The sequence below is a fragment of the Argentina anserina genome, chromosome 3, assembly GCF_933775445.1.
Source record: "Argentina anserina chromosome 3, drPotAnse1.1, whole genome shotgun sequence".
NCBI classification, from domain to species: domain Eukaryota; kingdom Viridiplantae; phylum Streptophyta; class Magnoliopsida; order Rosales; family Rosaceae; genus Argentina; species Argentina anserina.
Genome location: NC_065874.1, coordinates 33,988,915 through 34,004,514, shown reverse-complemented (window position 1 = coordinate 34,004,514; position 15,600 = coordinate 33,988,915). Strand labels below are relative to the sequence as shown.

Sequence of the window (15,600 nt, the reverse complement as noted above, 5' to 3'; positions counted from 1 at the left end):
CTGGGGCTTTCATGTGTAATCATCTCATGGAGTAATGGTAGAAACTTTTCTTTAGTACCCCTTTTTAAATTTTTTTTTATAATTATCCTTTCAAAATCTTTGAGAATTGTTTGCCATCCTTTAATGTTAATTTGGTTGATTATTATTCAGTTTGAAACTCGAGAGGTGTAACAATGCCTGGCCACTGATTACACTAAATCTTCCCTTTTGTTTGACGATTATCATTGTTCTTCATAGGAAAGCCAAAGATAAAGATTTTTATTCCAAAAAAATCATCTTCGATCTCCTAACAAATGCCCATCCTCAATTTTCTGTCATAATCTTCTTTGTTTTTCATCTCTTGGTATTTTCTGAGACAAGAAATGAGAATTCGAAAGCACTGGAAGCCTCCCTCTCCCCCACCTAGCTCGGTGAGCTCATCTCATAATCTCGTGCCACATGAAGTAGACCCAGATGTTTCTTCAGCTGTTGTGCATACATGCGCCACTTGGGGAACCCGTTTTTGGGCTTGCCAATTATCAGATGCACCCAATGAACAGTCTGATAACAGAGGGTAACTCATTGTAATCTCAAGTCTCCTTACCAGTATCTCTTTATATTGTTTGAGGAGGGCACCCATACTCATCCTTTATGGCTCAACCTTGTCATCATTGTCATTCTGTGCATCGGATTTATTTAAGCTGTTATCTCTTCTTAGCCTTTGCATACATAAAGTAAAGAAGGTTCCCATTTTGCATGTAACATGGACGTAAATTAAATTATCTACGATGGCATGAGAATGGTGACCCTATTCTGGATGACGTCAAGTTTTAAGATTCAAATTTAATGTTGATTTGTTCTGAGCATGAGAACAATTAAAAGTGACTGGTGACACATAAAGTTTACTTCATGCTTGTTAGATTAATTGCCATATTGATGCTCTACAGGAAAAGAAGAGAGTTAAAAACAGCTGAATTTGCTGAAGGGATTATTGCTTCATTAACTCGTAATCAAGGTAAAGGAAAGTTAATAATTCTTCCATCAGGCACTCAGTTACGTGTGTGATCGAATATAGTTCTGAAGCCTTAATGACAGATATTGTTGACGAAATTTTCAAACTGGAAAAAATTACTAGAAACATTGCTCTCTGGTAATAGGAACCATATGCTCAAATATTAATAAAACTACTTCCACTAAGAAGCTCCCTGCCCACTTTCCTCCTCCTCCGCCCTTCTGTTCCCCTTGCATTAGTTTGTAATTTCGTTTTGATCTTTATATAAAAACAATTACTAAGTAGAGCAATTTCCCTTTATTGAATCTGTATATTAGTCCTCATTTTGTATGGAAGGTTTATATATATTACCATGTAAAAACAGATGAAACACCTGGACTGAAGCAACAGAAGGTGTGCAACTTCTTTATCAAAAAGAGTTGCAGTATCAAACGGACTAAAAGCATTTTTAATCAGATGATACAGGTTGAGGGACAGGCAATAGGTATGCACATCTTACCTGAGGAAACCACTGCAGGCATGCAGAACAAAGAAAAGCCATCTAGTTTGAAATTTGATGTGGAAGGCAATGAGGAAAGGAAGAAGAGAAGGATAACGTCTGAGTAAAGCCAACTATATGGTACTTACTAAGAGATTACATCGATTAATATGGACTAAAATAAGGTTTCCTACTCTATTTTTATGTGCTTCTGTTTCTATTTCTGTTTCTATAATCGTATCTGTTGTTTCTGATACAGTAAAGAATTTTGGCTTATTGATTATATAGTTTGTTAAACTTATGATACACAGGATACATGGTATCATTCTATGAACAAGTGCTCTTTTCGTATCAATGGATGTTTCTAATTTGGATAATTGTCCACCTCAATAATATTCTGATCATTTCATAACTTTTAAGAAATTAGTTGGAGCAATAATACCAAGTTAGACTTTTGGTGATATGCTGCTACCACTTTGCATTATTGATGTTGGAAAAAATGTCCTTTTGTTAGGGATAAGAGTTGCAATCTGAAAGGTCCATCTTCAACAAGTTGTAGTTTATGTCTTTATGACTTCATTTTGCTTCTTGTCTTTAATACTTTATAAATTTTGTGTACATAAACATAAGAAAATTTTTAATTGGACAATTTAGACTTGAATATTTTACAATTACTCCAGTCATTGAGTTCGTAGGTGCATTCCGGGGGGAAACAGAGTAGAAGCCGGGTCAAACACGAATATTTCGAAAATGACATGAAAATTGGTACCAACAAGTATTGCTATAGGTACCATTTTTTGGGTCACTGAAAGTTGACCACAAAGTTTTTCGAGTTTTTCTTCAAGAGAAATGTGGCATGATCAATCCTATGTAGGACAGTAGGAGAGAGCATCATTCCATTGCCTCTTGATTTTCTTCAAGAGTATATGGAGGGACAACGCCTTTGAAGTTTGAGAGGAACTTTTGACAGCTAAGAACGTTCCATTTGTGTCACTCTGGTTCTGCTATTCCTTTGTCAAAGTCTCCGAACAAGTCAAGACTGCCTAGAATCACCTATACACACGCCTCTACTATCATAACTTTCAAGGAATCAAGATGGCCATGCATGGTCCACGCTTAATTAAGATATAGATAGCTCTGTGTGGTACATTTACCCCAAGTTTTGATTCCTCAATCACATTTGTTGCAGCAAATGGAAATGGCTTCCACTGTAAGGCTGCTTCTTCTGCTTATTGCCTCGTTGTTTCTGGTTCCAGAATCTCTTTTGGCCCAGAATGATGACGGAAAAGTAGCTGTAGGTGCTTCTTTCGTTGCAACTGCAGGTAACAACTCCTCATGGCTTTCTCCTTCTGGTGATTTCGCCTTTGGTTTTCGACAACTTGAAAACAGTGATATTTTCCTGCTTTCTGTATGGTATGCTAAGATTCCAGACAAAACCATAGTTTGGTATGCCAATGGAGATAGTCCTGCAGCTGTAGCTAAGGGTTCAGTTGTGAATCTGACTGCTAACAGTGGACTAGTGCTTACAAGTCCTCAGGGTGTTCAGCTTTGGAGATCTGAGTCCCTCTCTGGAGTTGTTGCCTTTGGGGTCGTAAATGATACAGGCAACTTTGTTCTTCAAGATGGCAAGTCAGAGAGCTTATGGGAGACCTTTAACAATCCTACTCATACCATTCTACCTGGGCAGAATATCGAAAAACGAGGGAAGCTCTGGTCTCAACAATCCGAGACTAACTTTTGAAACGGAAGATTTGAGCTACGTATGCAAGATGATGGCAATCTTGTGCTTGTGTAACGACCCTAAAATTTCGAGCTTAAAAACTCAAAATCTTAAAATCGTTAAACACAAAATAATCTCAATGAAATCGAAATCATTTTAATGTCGCAGCGGATCACATCTGAATTTAAAATATAACTCAGTCAAGCCGATTATTACAAACCCAAATGATAATTCAACATATAACAAATGGAATTGTATAATCCTCACAACAACCTCACAAATAAAATCACACCAAATCTCACACACAATCCACGCTGGAACCTCACCACGACTGGATGCGATCGACTTCGAGTCTTCGGAGTCGTCACTCAATCACCACTACTCAGCACCTGCGGAAGTATCCCCTACACCATTGAAATTAGTGCACCGGGATTGCAACACAAACCCGGTAAGCTTTACAGCTCGTATGAGTAAAATATTAAAATAACTCTCGTCTCATAAAAGACACAACTCCACATCAACACAGTATAATGAAAATCATGAGAAAACGAGCAACCCATCTGGTTACTCTAATACTTTCACAAAATGGTAACTAATGAGCGCTGGTACACATCTGTTACCCCTCACTTAGTATACCGCTGATGTTGGGTAACCACCCGCCACCCAACATCCAAAACAAGCTGAGTACCCATGAGCAGATAACCACCCGTTACCTCCCATGCAGTACTATGGCAGACAGACTAGAGCTCTAACTGTATCGTAACTTTCGCCCGGCCAAAGGCTAGGTTCCGACTTGCCAAACACGTACAATAATCTCACATCATATTGTACCACACATCACGTCCGAAGACAAATCACAATATTTCACATTTTCCGCGATAAAATCATGTACAATAATCACTCATCATATTGTACGTTTTAAAACTTTCACAATATATCCACAATAAAAATCATAACAGTATATTATATAGCAAACTATATATATTCGTATTTATTTACCATTTATACAATATATACATAGTCCACTATATCATATACATGTCATATTTCATAAGCACCTGAAAAATTACGTACGATAATCTCACATCATATCGTACCATTAAAATCACACATGCACAATTTTTCTGTCACCGAAATGACTATTTTTAATGAATTAATAACAGTATGTAATTTAATGAACTATATATATATATATATATATTTATTACCATTATACTATATATACGTAGTCCACTAAGTTATATACATGTTGTAATTCATTAAATAAACACACTTGCAAAAATGTTGAATCACCACGAGAGTAGATTCGTAATTCAGTGAGATTTTACTCACCTTATCGACTCGAGCGTAAATCCTCAATTCCGATGATAATTCCTTTCCTCGATTAATGATCACCTTAAAAGAATAAGAAAAGAATTTAGAATCGTTTCGTAAACCTTTAAATGCCGTAACAGTATTAATTGGTTACTGTTCAGCAATTTTCGGTTTTACGAAATTACTGTTCACGGTTCACTATTCACGGTTACTGTGCAATACTCGATTAATACGTATTTCTGTATGTATAAGTACTATATACGTATTCCTGTACGTATAAATATTATATACGTATTCCTGTACGTATAAATATTATATACGTATTTCTGTACGTATAAATAATAATACGTATTTCTGTACGTATAAATATTAATACGTATTTCTGTACGTATAAATATTAATACGTATTTCTGTACGTATAAATATTAATACGTATTTCTGTACGTATACGTACGATTTAAATGTAAATACAACTCAGTAAATAAAATTTACTAAATTACCCTTTTACAAATTACTTTTTACATTTACTGAAAGTAATTTATAATTACATTTACCGTAGTAAATAAAATTTACATTTACATTTACCGTTACACAGTAAATTACCAAAATACCCTTTCAGTCAAAACTAATTACACCGCCTCACACGGCGGCGCGTGTGGCGCACGCGCCACCTCCGGTCGGGCGCGCGTGGGGCCCACGCGCCGAGGCTAACCACGGCGCGTAGCACGCCACCGCTACCTCAAATCCCTCCTACTTTCTCCCCTCTCCTCCCCTCCGGCCTTAGGCCGCCCCTGCACCACCCCACACTTCCACACGCTCCTTCACGCGCCGCTTTAAGCGGCGGTGTTCAACACCTCCACCACTCCTCCGATCGCCACAAAACAACCAAAAACAACAACAAATCAATCACATAACCCATCTATACCAATCCTCACCTCGATCAGACATCTGGATCGTCAAAAACGAAGTTGGAGAGCTCGAGATGCCGGCGGCCTTGCAGTTGAGCAGCGGCGGTACCTATCGCGGTTTTTGATCGCCGATCTTGTCACCGGTGGCACTAGGGGTGAGGAGAGATGATGGTGATGCAGTCCCAAGCCTTGGTCTCACCGGTGGAGCGTTTGGGCGACGGAGAATCGCGAGGTTTCGGGTGAGAGGGAGAGGAAGAAAGTGACAGTGAGAGGGAGAGGGAAGAGTGATCAGTGAGAGGGAGAGGGAGAGAGCGATCGGTGAGAGGGAGAGGGATTCGGGGAGGGCACGATCGGTGAGGGCGAGAGAGAACCGAGTGAGGGAGAGGAATCGAGGAGAAGGAGAGAGAGAGAGAGAAAAGAGAGAGCGGCGGAAAGAGAGAGAGAAGTGAGATGAGGGTTTCTGATTAAGGAAACCCTAATCCCATAATTACCTATTTATACTAGTTTCCAAATCGGAAACTAACTTCCGACGTTAATAACTTTTACCGCCGACGTCCGATTCGAACGCGTCACATATCCACGAACTCGTATCGACGAGTTCTACAACTTTCGTGAAGGAAGTTTTCACAACCGAGCAACGGAATAAAAGTCGATAAAATCGTTCGGAAACGTAACGTTTTTCTTAATAAACGTTCCGAAAACGTTTCCGTTTTTCGTTTCAAAACATCGCAAACAATAAGTTTCATTTTATTTGAAATTCCAAAACTTAATAGAATTCAAAACAATTCACATATTGTTTTAAAATCTAGGGTTATTACAATCTATCCCCCTTAAAGGAATTTCGCCCCGAAATTCAAGCTCACTCAACAAATAACTGTGGATATCTGGTCATCATGTCTGACTCTAGCTCCCAAGATGCGTCACCCTCATCATGGTGACTCCACAGCACCTTGACTAGCTCAACTTCTCTCCTCCGAAGCTTCTTTGTGGATCTATCCAGAATACGAACCGGCTCGACAATAAATGTGGCATTTTCTTTCACCTCAATGGTGCTATGATCGATCACATGTGACTCATCTGGTACATACTTCCTCAGCATGGAAATGTGGAAGACGTTGTGTACGCCCGCCATGCTAGTAGGCAAGGCTAGTCGATAAGCTAGTTCGCCCACCTTCTCAAGTATCTCAAAGGGTCCAACGTACCTCGGAGCCAACTTTCCCTTCTTGCCGAATCTCACTACACCCCTCATAGGCGAAATCTTCAAGAACACATGGTCACCGATCTCAAACTCCACATGTCTCCTCTTCAGGTCTGCATAACTCTTCTGTCTACTCTGAGCGGTCCGGATTCTATCCCGAATAATCGAGATCTTCTCAGTGGTTTCCTGAACTACCTCCGGGCCCATCAGTGCCTCATCACCAACTTCTGCCCAACAGATCGGAGATCGACATGACCTACCATAAAGTGCCTCATATGGTGCCATGCCAATGCTAGAATGGTAGCTGTTGTTGTAGGCAAACTCAATCAATCTCAAATGATCTTCCCAGCTACCCTTGAAATCCAACACACATGCTCTCAACATGTCTTCCATCACCTGATTCACCCTCTCTGTCTGTCCATCCGTCTGAGGGTGAAAAGCTGTACTCATATCCAAGGTGGTGCCCATCGCCTTCTGCAAACCACCCCAGAACTTCGAAGTGAAACGCGCATCTCTATCAGAAACAATAGAAACTGGAGCACCATGAAGTCTCACTACCTCATCCACATATAGCTTCCCAAGCACGTCCACTGAGTACTTCATCGACACTGGAAGAAAATGTGCCGACTTCGTCAACCGATCGACAATCACCCATATGGCATCGTGACCCTTCTTCGATCTAGGTAATCCGGTCACAAAATCCATCGATATCTGCTCCCACTTCCAAAGAGGAATAGTCAGTGGTTTCAACATGCCAGCTGGTCGTTGATGTTCTGCTTTCACTTGCTGACATGTAAGGCACTTCGATACAAACTCTGCTACATCTTTCTTCATACCGTTCCACCAGAATTGTCTGCATAGGTCCTTGTACATCTTGGTGTTCCCTGGGTGGACGGTATAGCGTGAACGATGTGCCGTACGAAGAACCTCCTCCCGGAGATCATCACAATCTGGGACACACAATCTTGCCCCAAACCTCAACCCTCCATCGGGTCCAACTCTCCACTCAGAAGGACACTCGTCAAGCGTATCAACTACAAGCTCCGCCAACTTCGCTCGTGAGTGCCTATCCTGCGCCTGACCCTGTATGATCCTCGTGATCAATGTGGGTTGCACTGTGACACTACCAAGAAAGACCCTTGGTTCTCCTCCCGATGGTACCAAATCAAACTCTGATGCAGCTTCTAGCATGAACCATTCCTGGACCATAAGTGAAGCTACTACGCCTCTCGGTTTTCTGCTCAAGGCATCAGCCACCACATTTGCCTTCCCCGGGTGGTACTCTAATGTGAAGTCATAGTCCTTGAGGAGTTCCATCCATCTCCTCTGCCTCATATTCAGCTCCTTCTGTGAGAACAAGTACTTCAAACTCTTATGATCTGAAAAGAGTTGAAATTTCTCACCATACAAGTAATGTCTCCAAATTTTCAGGGCAAATACAACTGCCGCAAGCTCTAGGTCGTGTGTCGGATAATTCTTCTCATGAATCTTCAACTGTCTCAAGCCATATGCAACGACTCCTCCATGCTGCATCAACACACAACCCAAACCCTGGAGTGAAGCATCACTGTAAATGACATAGCCACCACCACTAGAGGGAATCGTCAACACTGGTGCTGTGGTCAGTCTAGTCTTTAGTTTGTTGAATGCTTCCTCACATGCATCCGTCCACACAAACGGAGTATCTTTCTTGGTCAACTTGGTCAATGAAGATGCGATACTAGAAAACCCCTCGATAAATCTCCTGTAGTACCCTACCAAACCGAGGAAACTACGTATCTCTGTAGGGTTCTTTGGACGACTCCAACTCTTCACTGCCTCTACCTTTGCTGGGTCCACTAGTACTCCATCTTTTGAGACAACATGACCAAGGAATTTGACCTCTTCTTTCCAGAACTCACACTTCTCTAGCTTGGCATACAGTCTGGCCTTCTTCAAGGTCTGCAACACTGTTCTCAGATGCACCACATGTTCTTCTTGTGTCTTGGAGTATATCAGAATGTCATCCACAAACACCACAACAAACTCATCCAAGTACGGGCTAAATACTTGGTTCATCAAACTCATAAAGACAGCTGGTGCATTCGTTAGACCAAATGGCATGACGACAAACTCATAATGTCCATACCGGGTCCTGAAGGCTGTCTTCGATATATCTTCTTCCTTCACTCTGAGTTGATGATAACCGGATCTCAAATCAATCTTAGAGAACACAGTAGCACCTTTGAGCTGATCGAACAAGTCGTCAATCCTAGGTAAGGGATACCTATTCTTGATGGTCACCTTGTTCAGCTCTCTGTAGTTCACACATAACCGCAGAGAACCATCTTTCTTCTTCACGAACAAGACAGGTGCTCCCCAAGGTGAAACACTAGGTCTAATGAACCCTTGGTCTAAAAGCTCATCAATCTGCACCTTCAACTCCTTAAGTTCATTATGCCCCATTCTATATGGCGCCTTTGACACAGGTGCTGTACTGGGTACTACATCAATGCAGAAATCTACCACTCTTCGAGGTGGTAGCCCCGGTATCTCTTGGAATACTTCACCAAACTCAGATACTACCACAATGTCTGCGATAGATACTTCCTGATCCACTGACTCCACATGTGCCAAAACTCCTGATCTCATGGCGTTATCAGACTTGAGGCAACGATAACGAAACACTGGCTCTCCGGGTCTATGAACTGACACCACCATGTCAAAACAATCAATCACAGCATGCTGTGGTCTCAACCAATCAATCCCCAAGATCACATCATAAGTGTGATCCGGAATCACAATCAACGAAGCAGAGAACTCTCTACTTCCAATCAAAATCGGACAAGCTTTGCAGATTGTCTCTAACTCAAGTGACACTCCGAGGGGCGAAGTGACACATAAAGCGTTTCCAAGAGGTGTAGGAATCAATCCTAGCATCTCCACTACCGAACTAGCAATAAATGAATATGGCTATCATCCTCTTTCTAACTCATAGTACTCAATCATCACCAAGTAAGTCCCAATACTCCGATCCAATGGTCCGCTACCATATGATCCAAGCGTCATGAAATGACAGCACTAGCAGCTCACTCATGTCCTTGACCAACCTCAACACACGACTATCGTCTCTAACGATAGCAACAAGATCAACTTGTCTTTCCAGTGGAGCAGCCTCCTCATAAAGGTTCTCCACATTGCGGACTCGGCCTGCAGCCCTAACTCGGCCTCGACCCTGTCCACGACCATTTTCCAAATTCATCACCATTCAACAATTAACACTCAGTCATACATGTGAAGTCTCGAATTCGACAAAAAGATCCAACCAATATCAATCATGAAATTTCAGAAGAAGGTGAATAATTGGAATATCGTCACAATACTCTCTACAGGACCAAACCGTGAGGTGTGGCTCCTAACACTCTCGCGTACCCGACAACATATCTATACTGAGGAGCATGTGATGGGAGCCCGCCTGCAGTCGGATCATCGCTCCTGGATGGTATTGATAATCGCCAAATACGCACTTAGGCTCTGATACCAACTGTAACGACCCTAAAATTTCGAGCTTAAAAACTCAAAATCTTAAAATCGTTAAAAACAAAATAATCTCAATGAAATCGAAATCATTTTAATGTCGCAGCGGATCACATCTGAGTTTAAAATATAACTCAGTCAAGCCGATTATTACAAACCCAAATGATAATTCAACATATAACAAATGGAATTGTATAATCCTCACAACAACCTCACAAATAAAATCACACCAAATCTCACACACAATCCACGCTGGAACCTTACCACGACTGGATGCGATCGACTTCGAGTCTTCGGAGTCGTCACTCAATCACCACTACTCAGCACCTGCGGAAGTATCCCCTACACCATTGAAATTGGTGCACCGGGATTGCAACACAAACCCGGTAAGCTTTACAGCTCGTATGAGTAAAATATTAAAATAACTCTCGTCTCATAAAAGACACAACTCCACATCAACACAGTATAATGAAAATCATGAGAAAACGAGCAACCCATCTGGTTACTCTAATACTTTCACAAAATGGTAACTAATGAGCGCTGGTACACATCTGTTACCCCTCACTTAGTATACCGCTGATGTTGGGTAACCACCCGCCACCCAACATCCAAAACAAGCTGAGTACCCATGAGCAGATAACCACCCGTTACCTCCCATGCAGTACTATGGCAGACATACTAGAGCTCTAACTGTATCGTAACTTTCGCCCGGCCAAAGGCTAGGTTCCGACTTGCCAAACACGTACAATAATCTCACATCATATTGTACCACACATCACGTCCGAAGACAAATCACAATATTTCACATTTTCCGCGATAAAATCATGTACAATAATCACTCATCATATTGTACGTTTTAAAACTTTCACAATATATCCACAATAAAAATCATAACAGTATATTATATAGCAAACTATATATATTCGTATTTATTTACCATTTATACAATATATACATAGTCCACTATATCATATACATGTCATATTTCATAAGCACCTGAAAAATTACGTACGATAATCTCACATCATATCGTACCATTAAAATCACACATGCACAATTTTTCTGTCACCGAAATGACTATTTTTAATGAATTAATAACAGTATGTAATTTAATGAACTATATATATATATATATATTTATTACCATTATACTATATATACGTAGTCCACTAAGTTATATACATGTTGTAATTCATTAAATAAACACACTTGCAAAAATGTTGAATCACCACGAGGGTAGATTCGTAATTCAGTGAGATTTTACTCACCTTATCGACTCGAGCGTAAATCCTCAATTCCGATGATAATTCCTTTCCTCGATTAATGATCACCTTAAAAGAATAAGAAAAGAATTTAGAATCGTTTCGTAAACCTTTAAATGCCGTAACAGTATTAATTGGTTACTGTTCAGCAATTTTCGGTTTTACGAAATTACTGTTCACGGTTCACTATTCACGGTTACTGTGCAATACTCAATTAATACGTATTTCTGTATGTATAAGTACTATATACGTATTCCTGTACGTATAAATATTATATACGTATTTCTATACGTATAAATAATAATACGTATTTCTGTACGTATAAATATTAATACGTATTTCTGTACGTATAAATATTAATACGTATTTCTGTACGTATAAATATTATATACGTATTTCTGTACGTATAAATAATAATACGTATTTCTGTACGTATAAATAATAATACGTATTTCTGTACGTATAAATATTAATACATATTTCTGTACGTATAAATATTAATACGTATTTCTGTACGTATAAATATTAATACGTATTTCTGTACGTATAAATATTAATACGTATTTCTGTACGTATACGTACGATTTAAATGTAAATACAACTCAGTAAATAAAATTTACTAAATTACCCTTTTACAAATTACTTTTTACATTTACTGAAAGTAATTTATAATTACATTTACCGAAGGTAAAAATTAATTACATTTACCGTAGTAAATAAAATTTACATTTACATTTACCGTTACACAGTAAATTACCAAAATACCCTTTCAGTCAAAACTAATTACACCGCCTCACACGGCGGCGCGTGTGGCGCACGCGCCACCTCCGGTCGGCCGCGCGTGGGGCCCACGCGCCGAGGCTAACCACGGCGCGTAGCACGCCACCGCTACCTCAAATCCCTCCTACTTTCTCCCCTCTCCTCCCCTCCGGCCTTAGGCCGCCCCTGCACCACCCCACACTTCCACACGCTCCTTCACGCGCCGCTTTAAGCGGCGGTGTTCAACACCTCCACCACTCCTCCGATCGCCACAAAACAACCAAAAACAACAACAAATCAATCACATAACCCATCTATACCAATCCTCACCTCGATCAGACATCTGGATCGTTAAAAACGAAGTTGGAGAGCTCGAGATGCCGGCGGCCTTGCAGTTGAGCAGCGGCGGTACCTATCGCGGTTTTTGATCGCCGATCTTGTCACCGGTGGCACTAGGGGTGAGGAGAGATGATGGTGATGCAGTCCCAAGCCTTGGTCTCACCGGTGGAGCGTTTGGGCGACGGAGAATCGCGAGGTTTCGGGTGAGAGGGAGAGGAAGAAAGTGACAGTGAGAGGGAGAGGGAAGAGTGATCAGTGAGAGGGAGAGGGAGAGAGCGATCGGTGAGAGGGAGAGGGATTCGGGGAGGGCACGATCGGTGAGGGCGAGAGAGAACCGAGTGAGGGAGAGGAATCGAGGAGAAGGAGAGAGAGAGAGAGAAAAGAGAGAGCGGCGGAAAGAGAGAGAGAAGTGAGATGAGGGTTTCTGATTAAGGAAACCCTAATCCCATAATTACCTATTTATACTAGTTTCCAAATCGGAAACTAACTTCCGACGTTAATAACTTTTACCGCCGACGTCCGATTCGAACGCGTCACATATCCACGAACTCGTATCGACGAGTTCTACAACTTTCGTGAAGGAAGTTTTCACAACCGAGCAACGGAATAAAAGTCGATAAAATCGTTCGGAAACGTAACGTTTTTCTTAATAAACGTTCCGAAAACGTTTCCGTTTTTCGTTTCAAAACATCGCAAACAATAAGTTTCATTTTATTTGAAATTCCAAAACTTAATAGAATTCAAAACAATTCACATATTGTTTTAAAATCTAGGGTTATTACAGCTTGTCACCGTAAACTTGCCAACTGAGTTTGCCAACCGGCCTTACTATGCAAGTGACACAACTGGTGACTTAAATTCTTCTACTGCTGGTACAAAGCTGGAGTTCAATAGCTCAGGCTACATGTATGTTTTGAGAGAGAATGGTGAAAAAGTCAATATCAAAGAAGCAGACAGAGTCTCAGCCAGAAGCTTCTATCTAAGAGCAACTCTCAACTTTGATGGGGTTTTTGCACTATACTCTCACCCAAAAAGTATCACTGGTAACGTAAGCTGGAGTCTTGTTTGCTCAGTGCCAGATAACATATGCAGTATGACTGTTGAATCAGGTCTTGGTGTATGTGGCTACAACAGTATCTGCTCTCTCCAAAATCAGAGACCAACCTGTGAATGCCTAACGAGATACTCATTACTGGATCCGAGTGATCCGTATGGGAACTGCAAACCGGATTTCATTCAAGGCTGTGAGGAAGATGATCTGACTGTTACAAAAGATCTATATGAAGTACTGGTGCTGACAAATACTGATTGGCCAACCTCAGACTATATGCAGTTAAATCCTTCTACTGCGGAAAGTTGCAATGAGTCTTGCTTTGGAGATTGTATGTGTACTGTTGCCATTTACAGAGCTGATACCTGTTGGAAAAAGAAGTTACCTCTTTCAAATGGGAGACAGGACGGAGGGCTTAATTCACAGGCCTTCATCAAAGTGAGGAAGGGAAATTTTACTCTACCGCCTCAAATGCCAAGCCCGGATGACAAGAAGAGGAAGAATCAAACCACTTTGATACGCATTGGATCAGCACTACTTGGTACCTCAGTCTTTGTTAACTTAATTTTAAGTGCTATAGTTTGTCTGGGTTTTTTCTTCATTTACCAAAAGAAACATGTAAGGGGTATGTCTAACAACCAAGTTTTGGACGCGAATCTGCGCGCTTTTAGCTATGAAGAGCTTAAAGAAGAAACAAATGGATTTAATGAAGAGTTAGGAAAGGGTGCATTTGGAGTTGTTTACAAAGGAATACTGCAAACTGGTTCTGGTGTCCCAGTGGCAGTTAAGAAGCTATATTTTGTGTTACAAGATAGTGAGAAGGAATTCAAGACGGAGCTGAACATAATTGGTCAGACACATCACAAGAATCTGGTTAGACTTGTTGGATATTGTGACGAGGGACAAGAGCGGTTACTAGTATATGAATTCTTGAGCAATGGCACATTAGCAAACTATCTTTTTGCTGATACCAGACCAAGTTGGAGGCAAAGAATTGATATTGCTTATGGAGTTTCGAGAGGACTTCTGTACTTACATGAAGAGTGCAGCACGCAGATTATCCACTGTGACATTAAGCCTCAGAACATTCTGCTAGATGATTACTACAATGTCGGATAGCTGACTTCAGATTGGCAAAGCTTTTAATGATGAATCAGAGCCAGACTCAAACAGCCATAAGAGGAACAAAAGGTTATGTTGCACCTGAGTGGTTCCGGAACATGCCAATCACTACCAAAGTCGATGTGTACAGCTTTGGTGTGGTGCTGCTAGAGGTCATTTGCTGCAGGAGAAGCGTTGAAATGGAAAGTGTGATCGAAGAGCGTGCAATTTTAACTGATTGGGTTTATGATTGCTACCTCGAAGGAGTCTTGGATGTTGTTGTAGATTATGAAGTTGAGGCCTTGAATGAGAAAACAAAGCTGGAAAGACTCATCATGGTTGCTCTTTGGTGCATTCAAGAAGACCCTTCTGTTCGACCGACTATGAGGAAGGTTATGCAGATGCTGGAAGGATTAGTGGAAGTGCATGTTCCACCAAGTCCATCACCATACAGCAGAACTGGCTGAAACCGACTCTGTTTGATCAGCATTGTGTAGGTTTCCTGTTGTTAGTGTCTATGTAGTTGTTTTAGTAATAAGTTTGTAGACGCTTTTTTTCATCAAATGCAGTTTAGAAGCTGTAAGTTATGATCTTGTTGGGAATAATAATGAAGTCATTTCCAAACCTTCAAGTTCCATTACTAGTTGAAAGTTTTAGTAATGAACCACATGGTTTATCTCAAAGAACCTTAACATATATTATACAAAACACATTATTACTATTCATTAATCCATTTGCAGGTTCACCTTGTCAAAAACCACCTCCTTTGTCCGAACTATTAACATCACCATGGAATGAGGCCTAAAAAAGAGTTACATCCATCTTGGACGGTTGGATTGGAGTTGTCGAACGTGGCGATGCTCGCAGGATGCAGTGAGGTCTATGCAAGGTGCAGAAGGTATGAAAATGCTTGGCATTCATCGGAATTAGACTGTTGAAGGTGGGTGGTGCAGCGAGTTATGA

At 40.8% G+C, this 15,600-nt stretch overlaps 2 protein-coding genes across 2 annotated transcripts; both read left to right on the top strand.

Moving 5' to 3' along the window:
• The first annotated feature begins 558 nt into the window (after positions 1–558).
• LOC126785926 (uncharacterized) lies at positions 559–1,836 on the top strand. The gene is made up of 2 exons (XM_050511608.1): positions 559–994; positions 1,356–1,836. The coding sequence occupies exons 1-2, from the start codon at positions 889–891 to the stop codon at positions 1,595–1,597; spliced, it is 348 nt and encodes a 115-aa protein (XP_050367565.1). The 5' UTR covers positions 559–888; the 3' UTR covers positions 1,598–1,836.
• An 831-nt stretch (positions 1,837–2,667) lies between these two features.
• Positions 2,668–15,272, top strand: LOC126787562 (G-type lectin S-receptor-like serine/threonine-protein kinase RLK1). Its single transcript, XM_050513420.1, is given in 3 exon segments — positions 2,668–3,094; positions 13,259–14,644; positions 14,647–15,272. Coding segments are annotated over 3 exon segments (2,271 nt in total). The 3' UTR covers positions 15,105–15,272.
• The last annotated feature ends 328 nt before the right edge of the window (positions 15,273–15,600 follow it).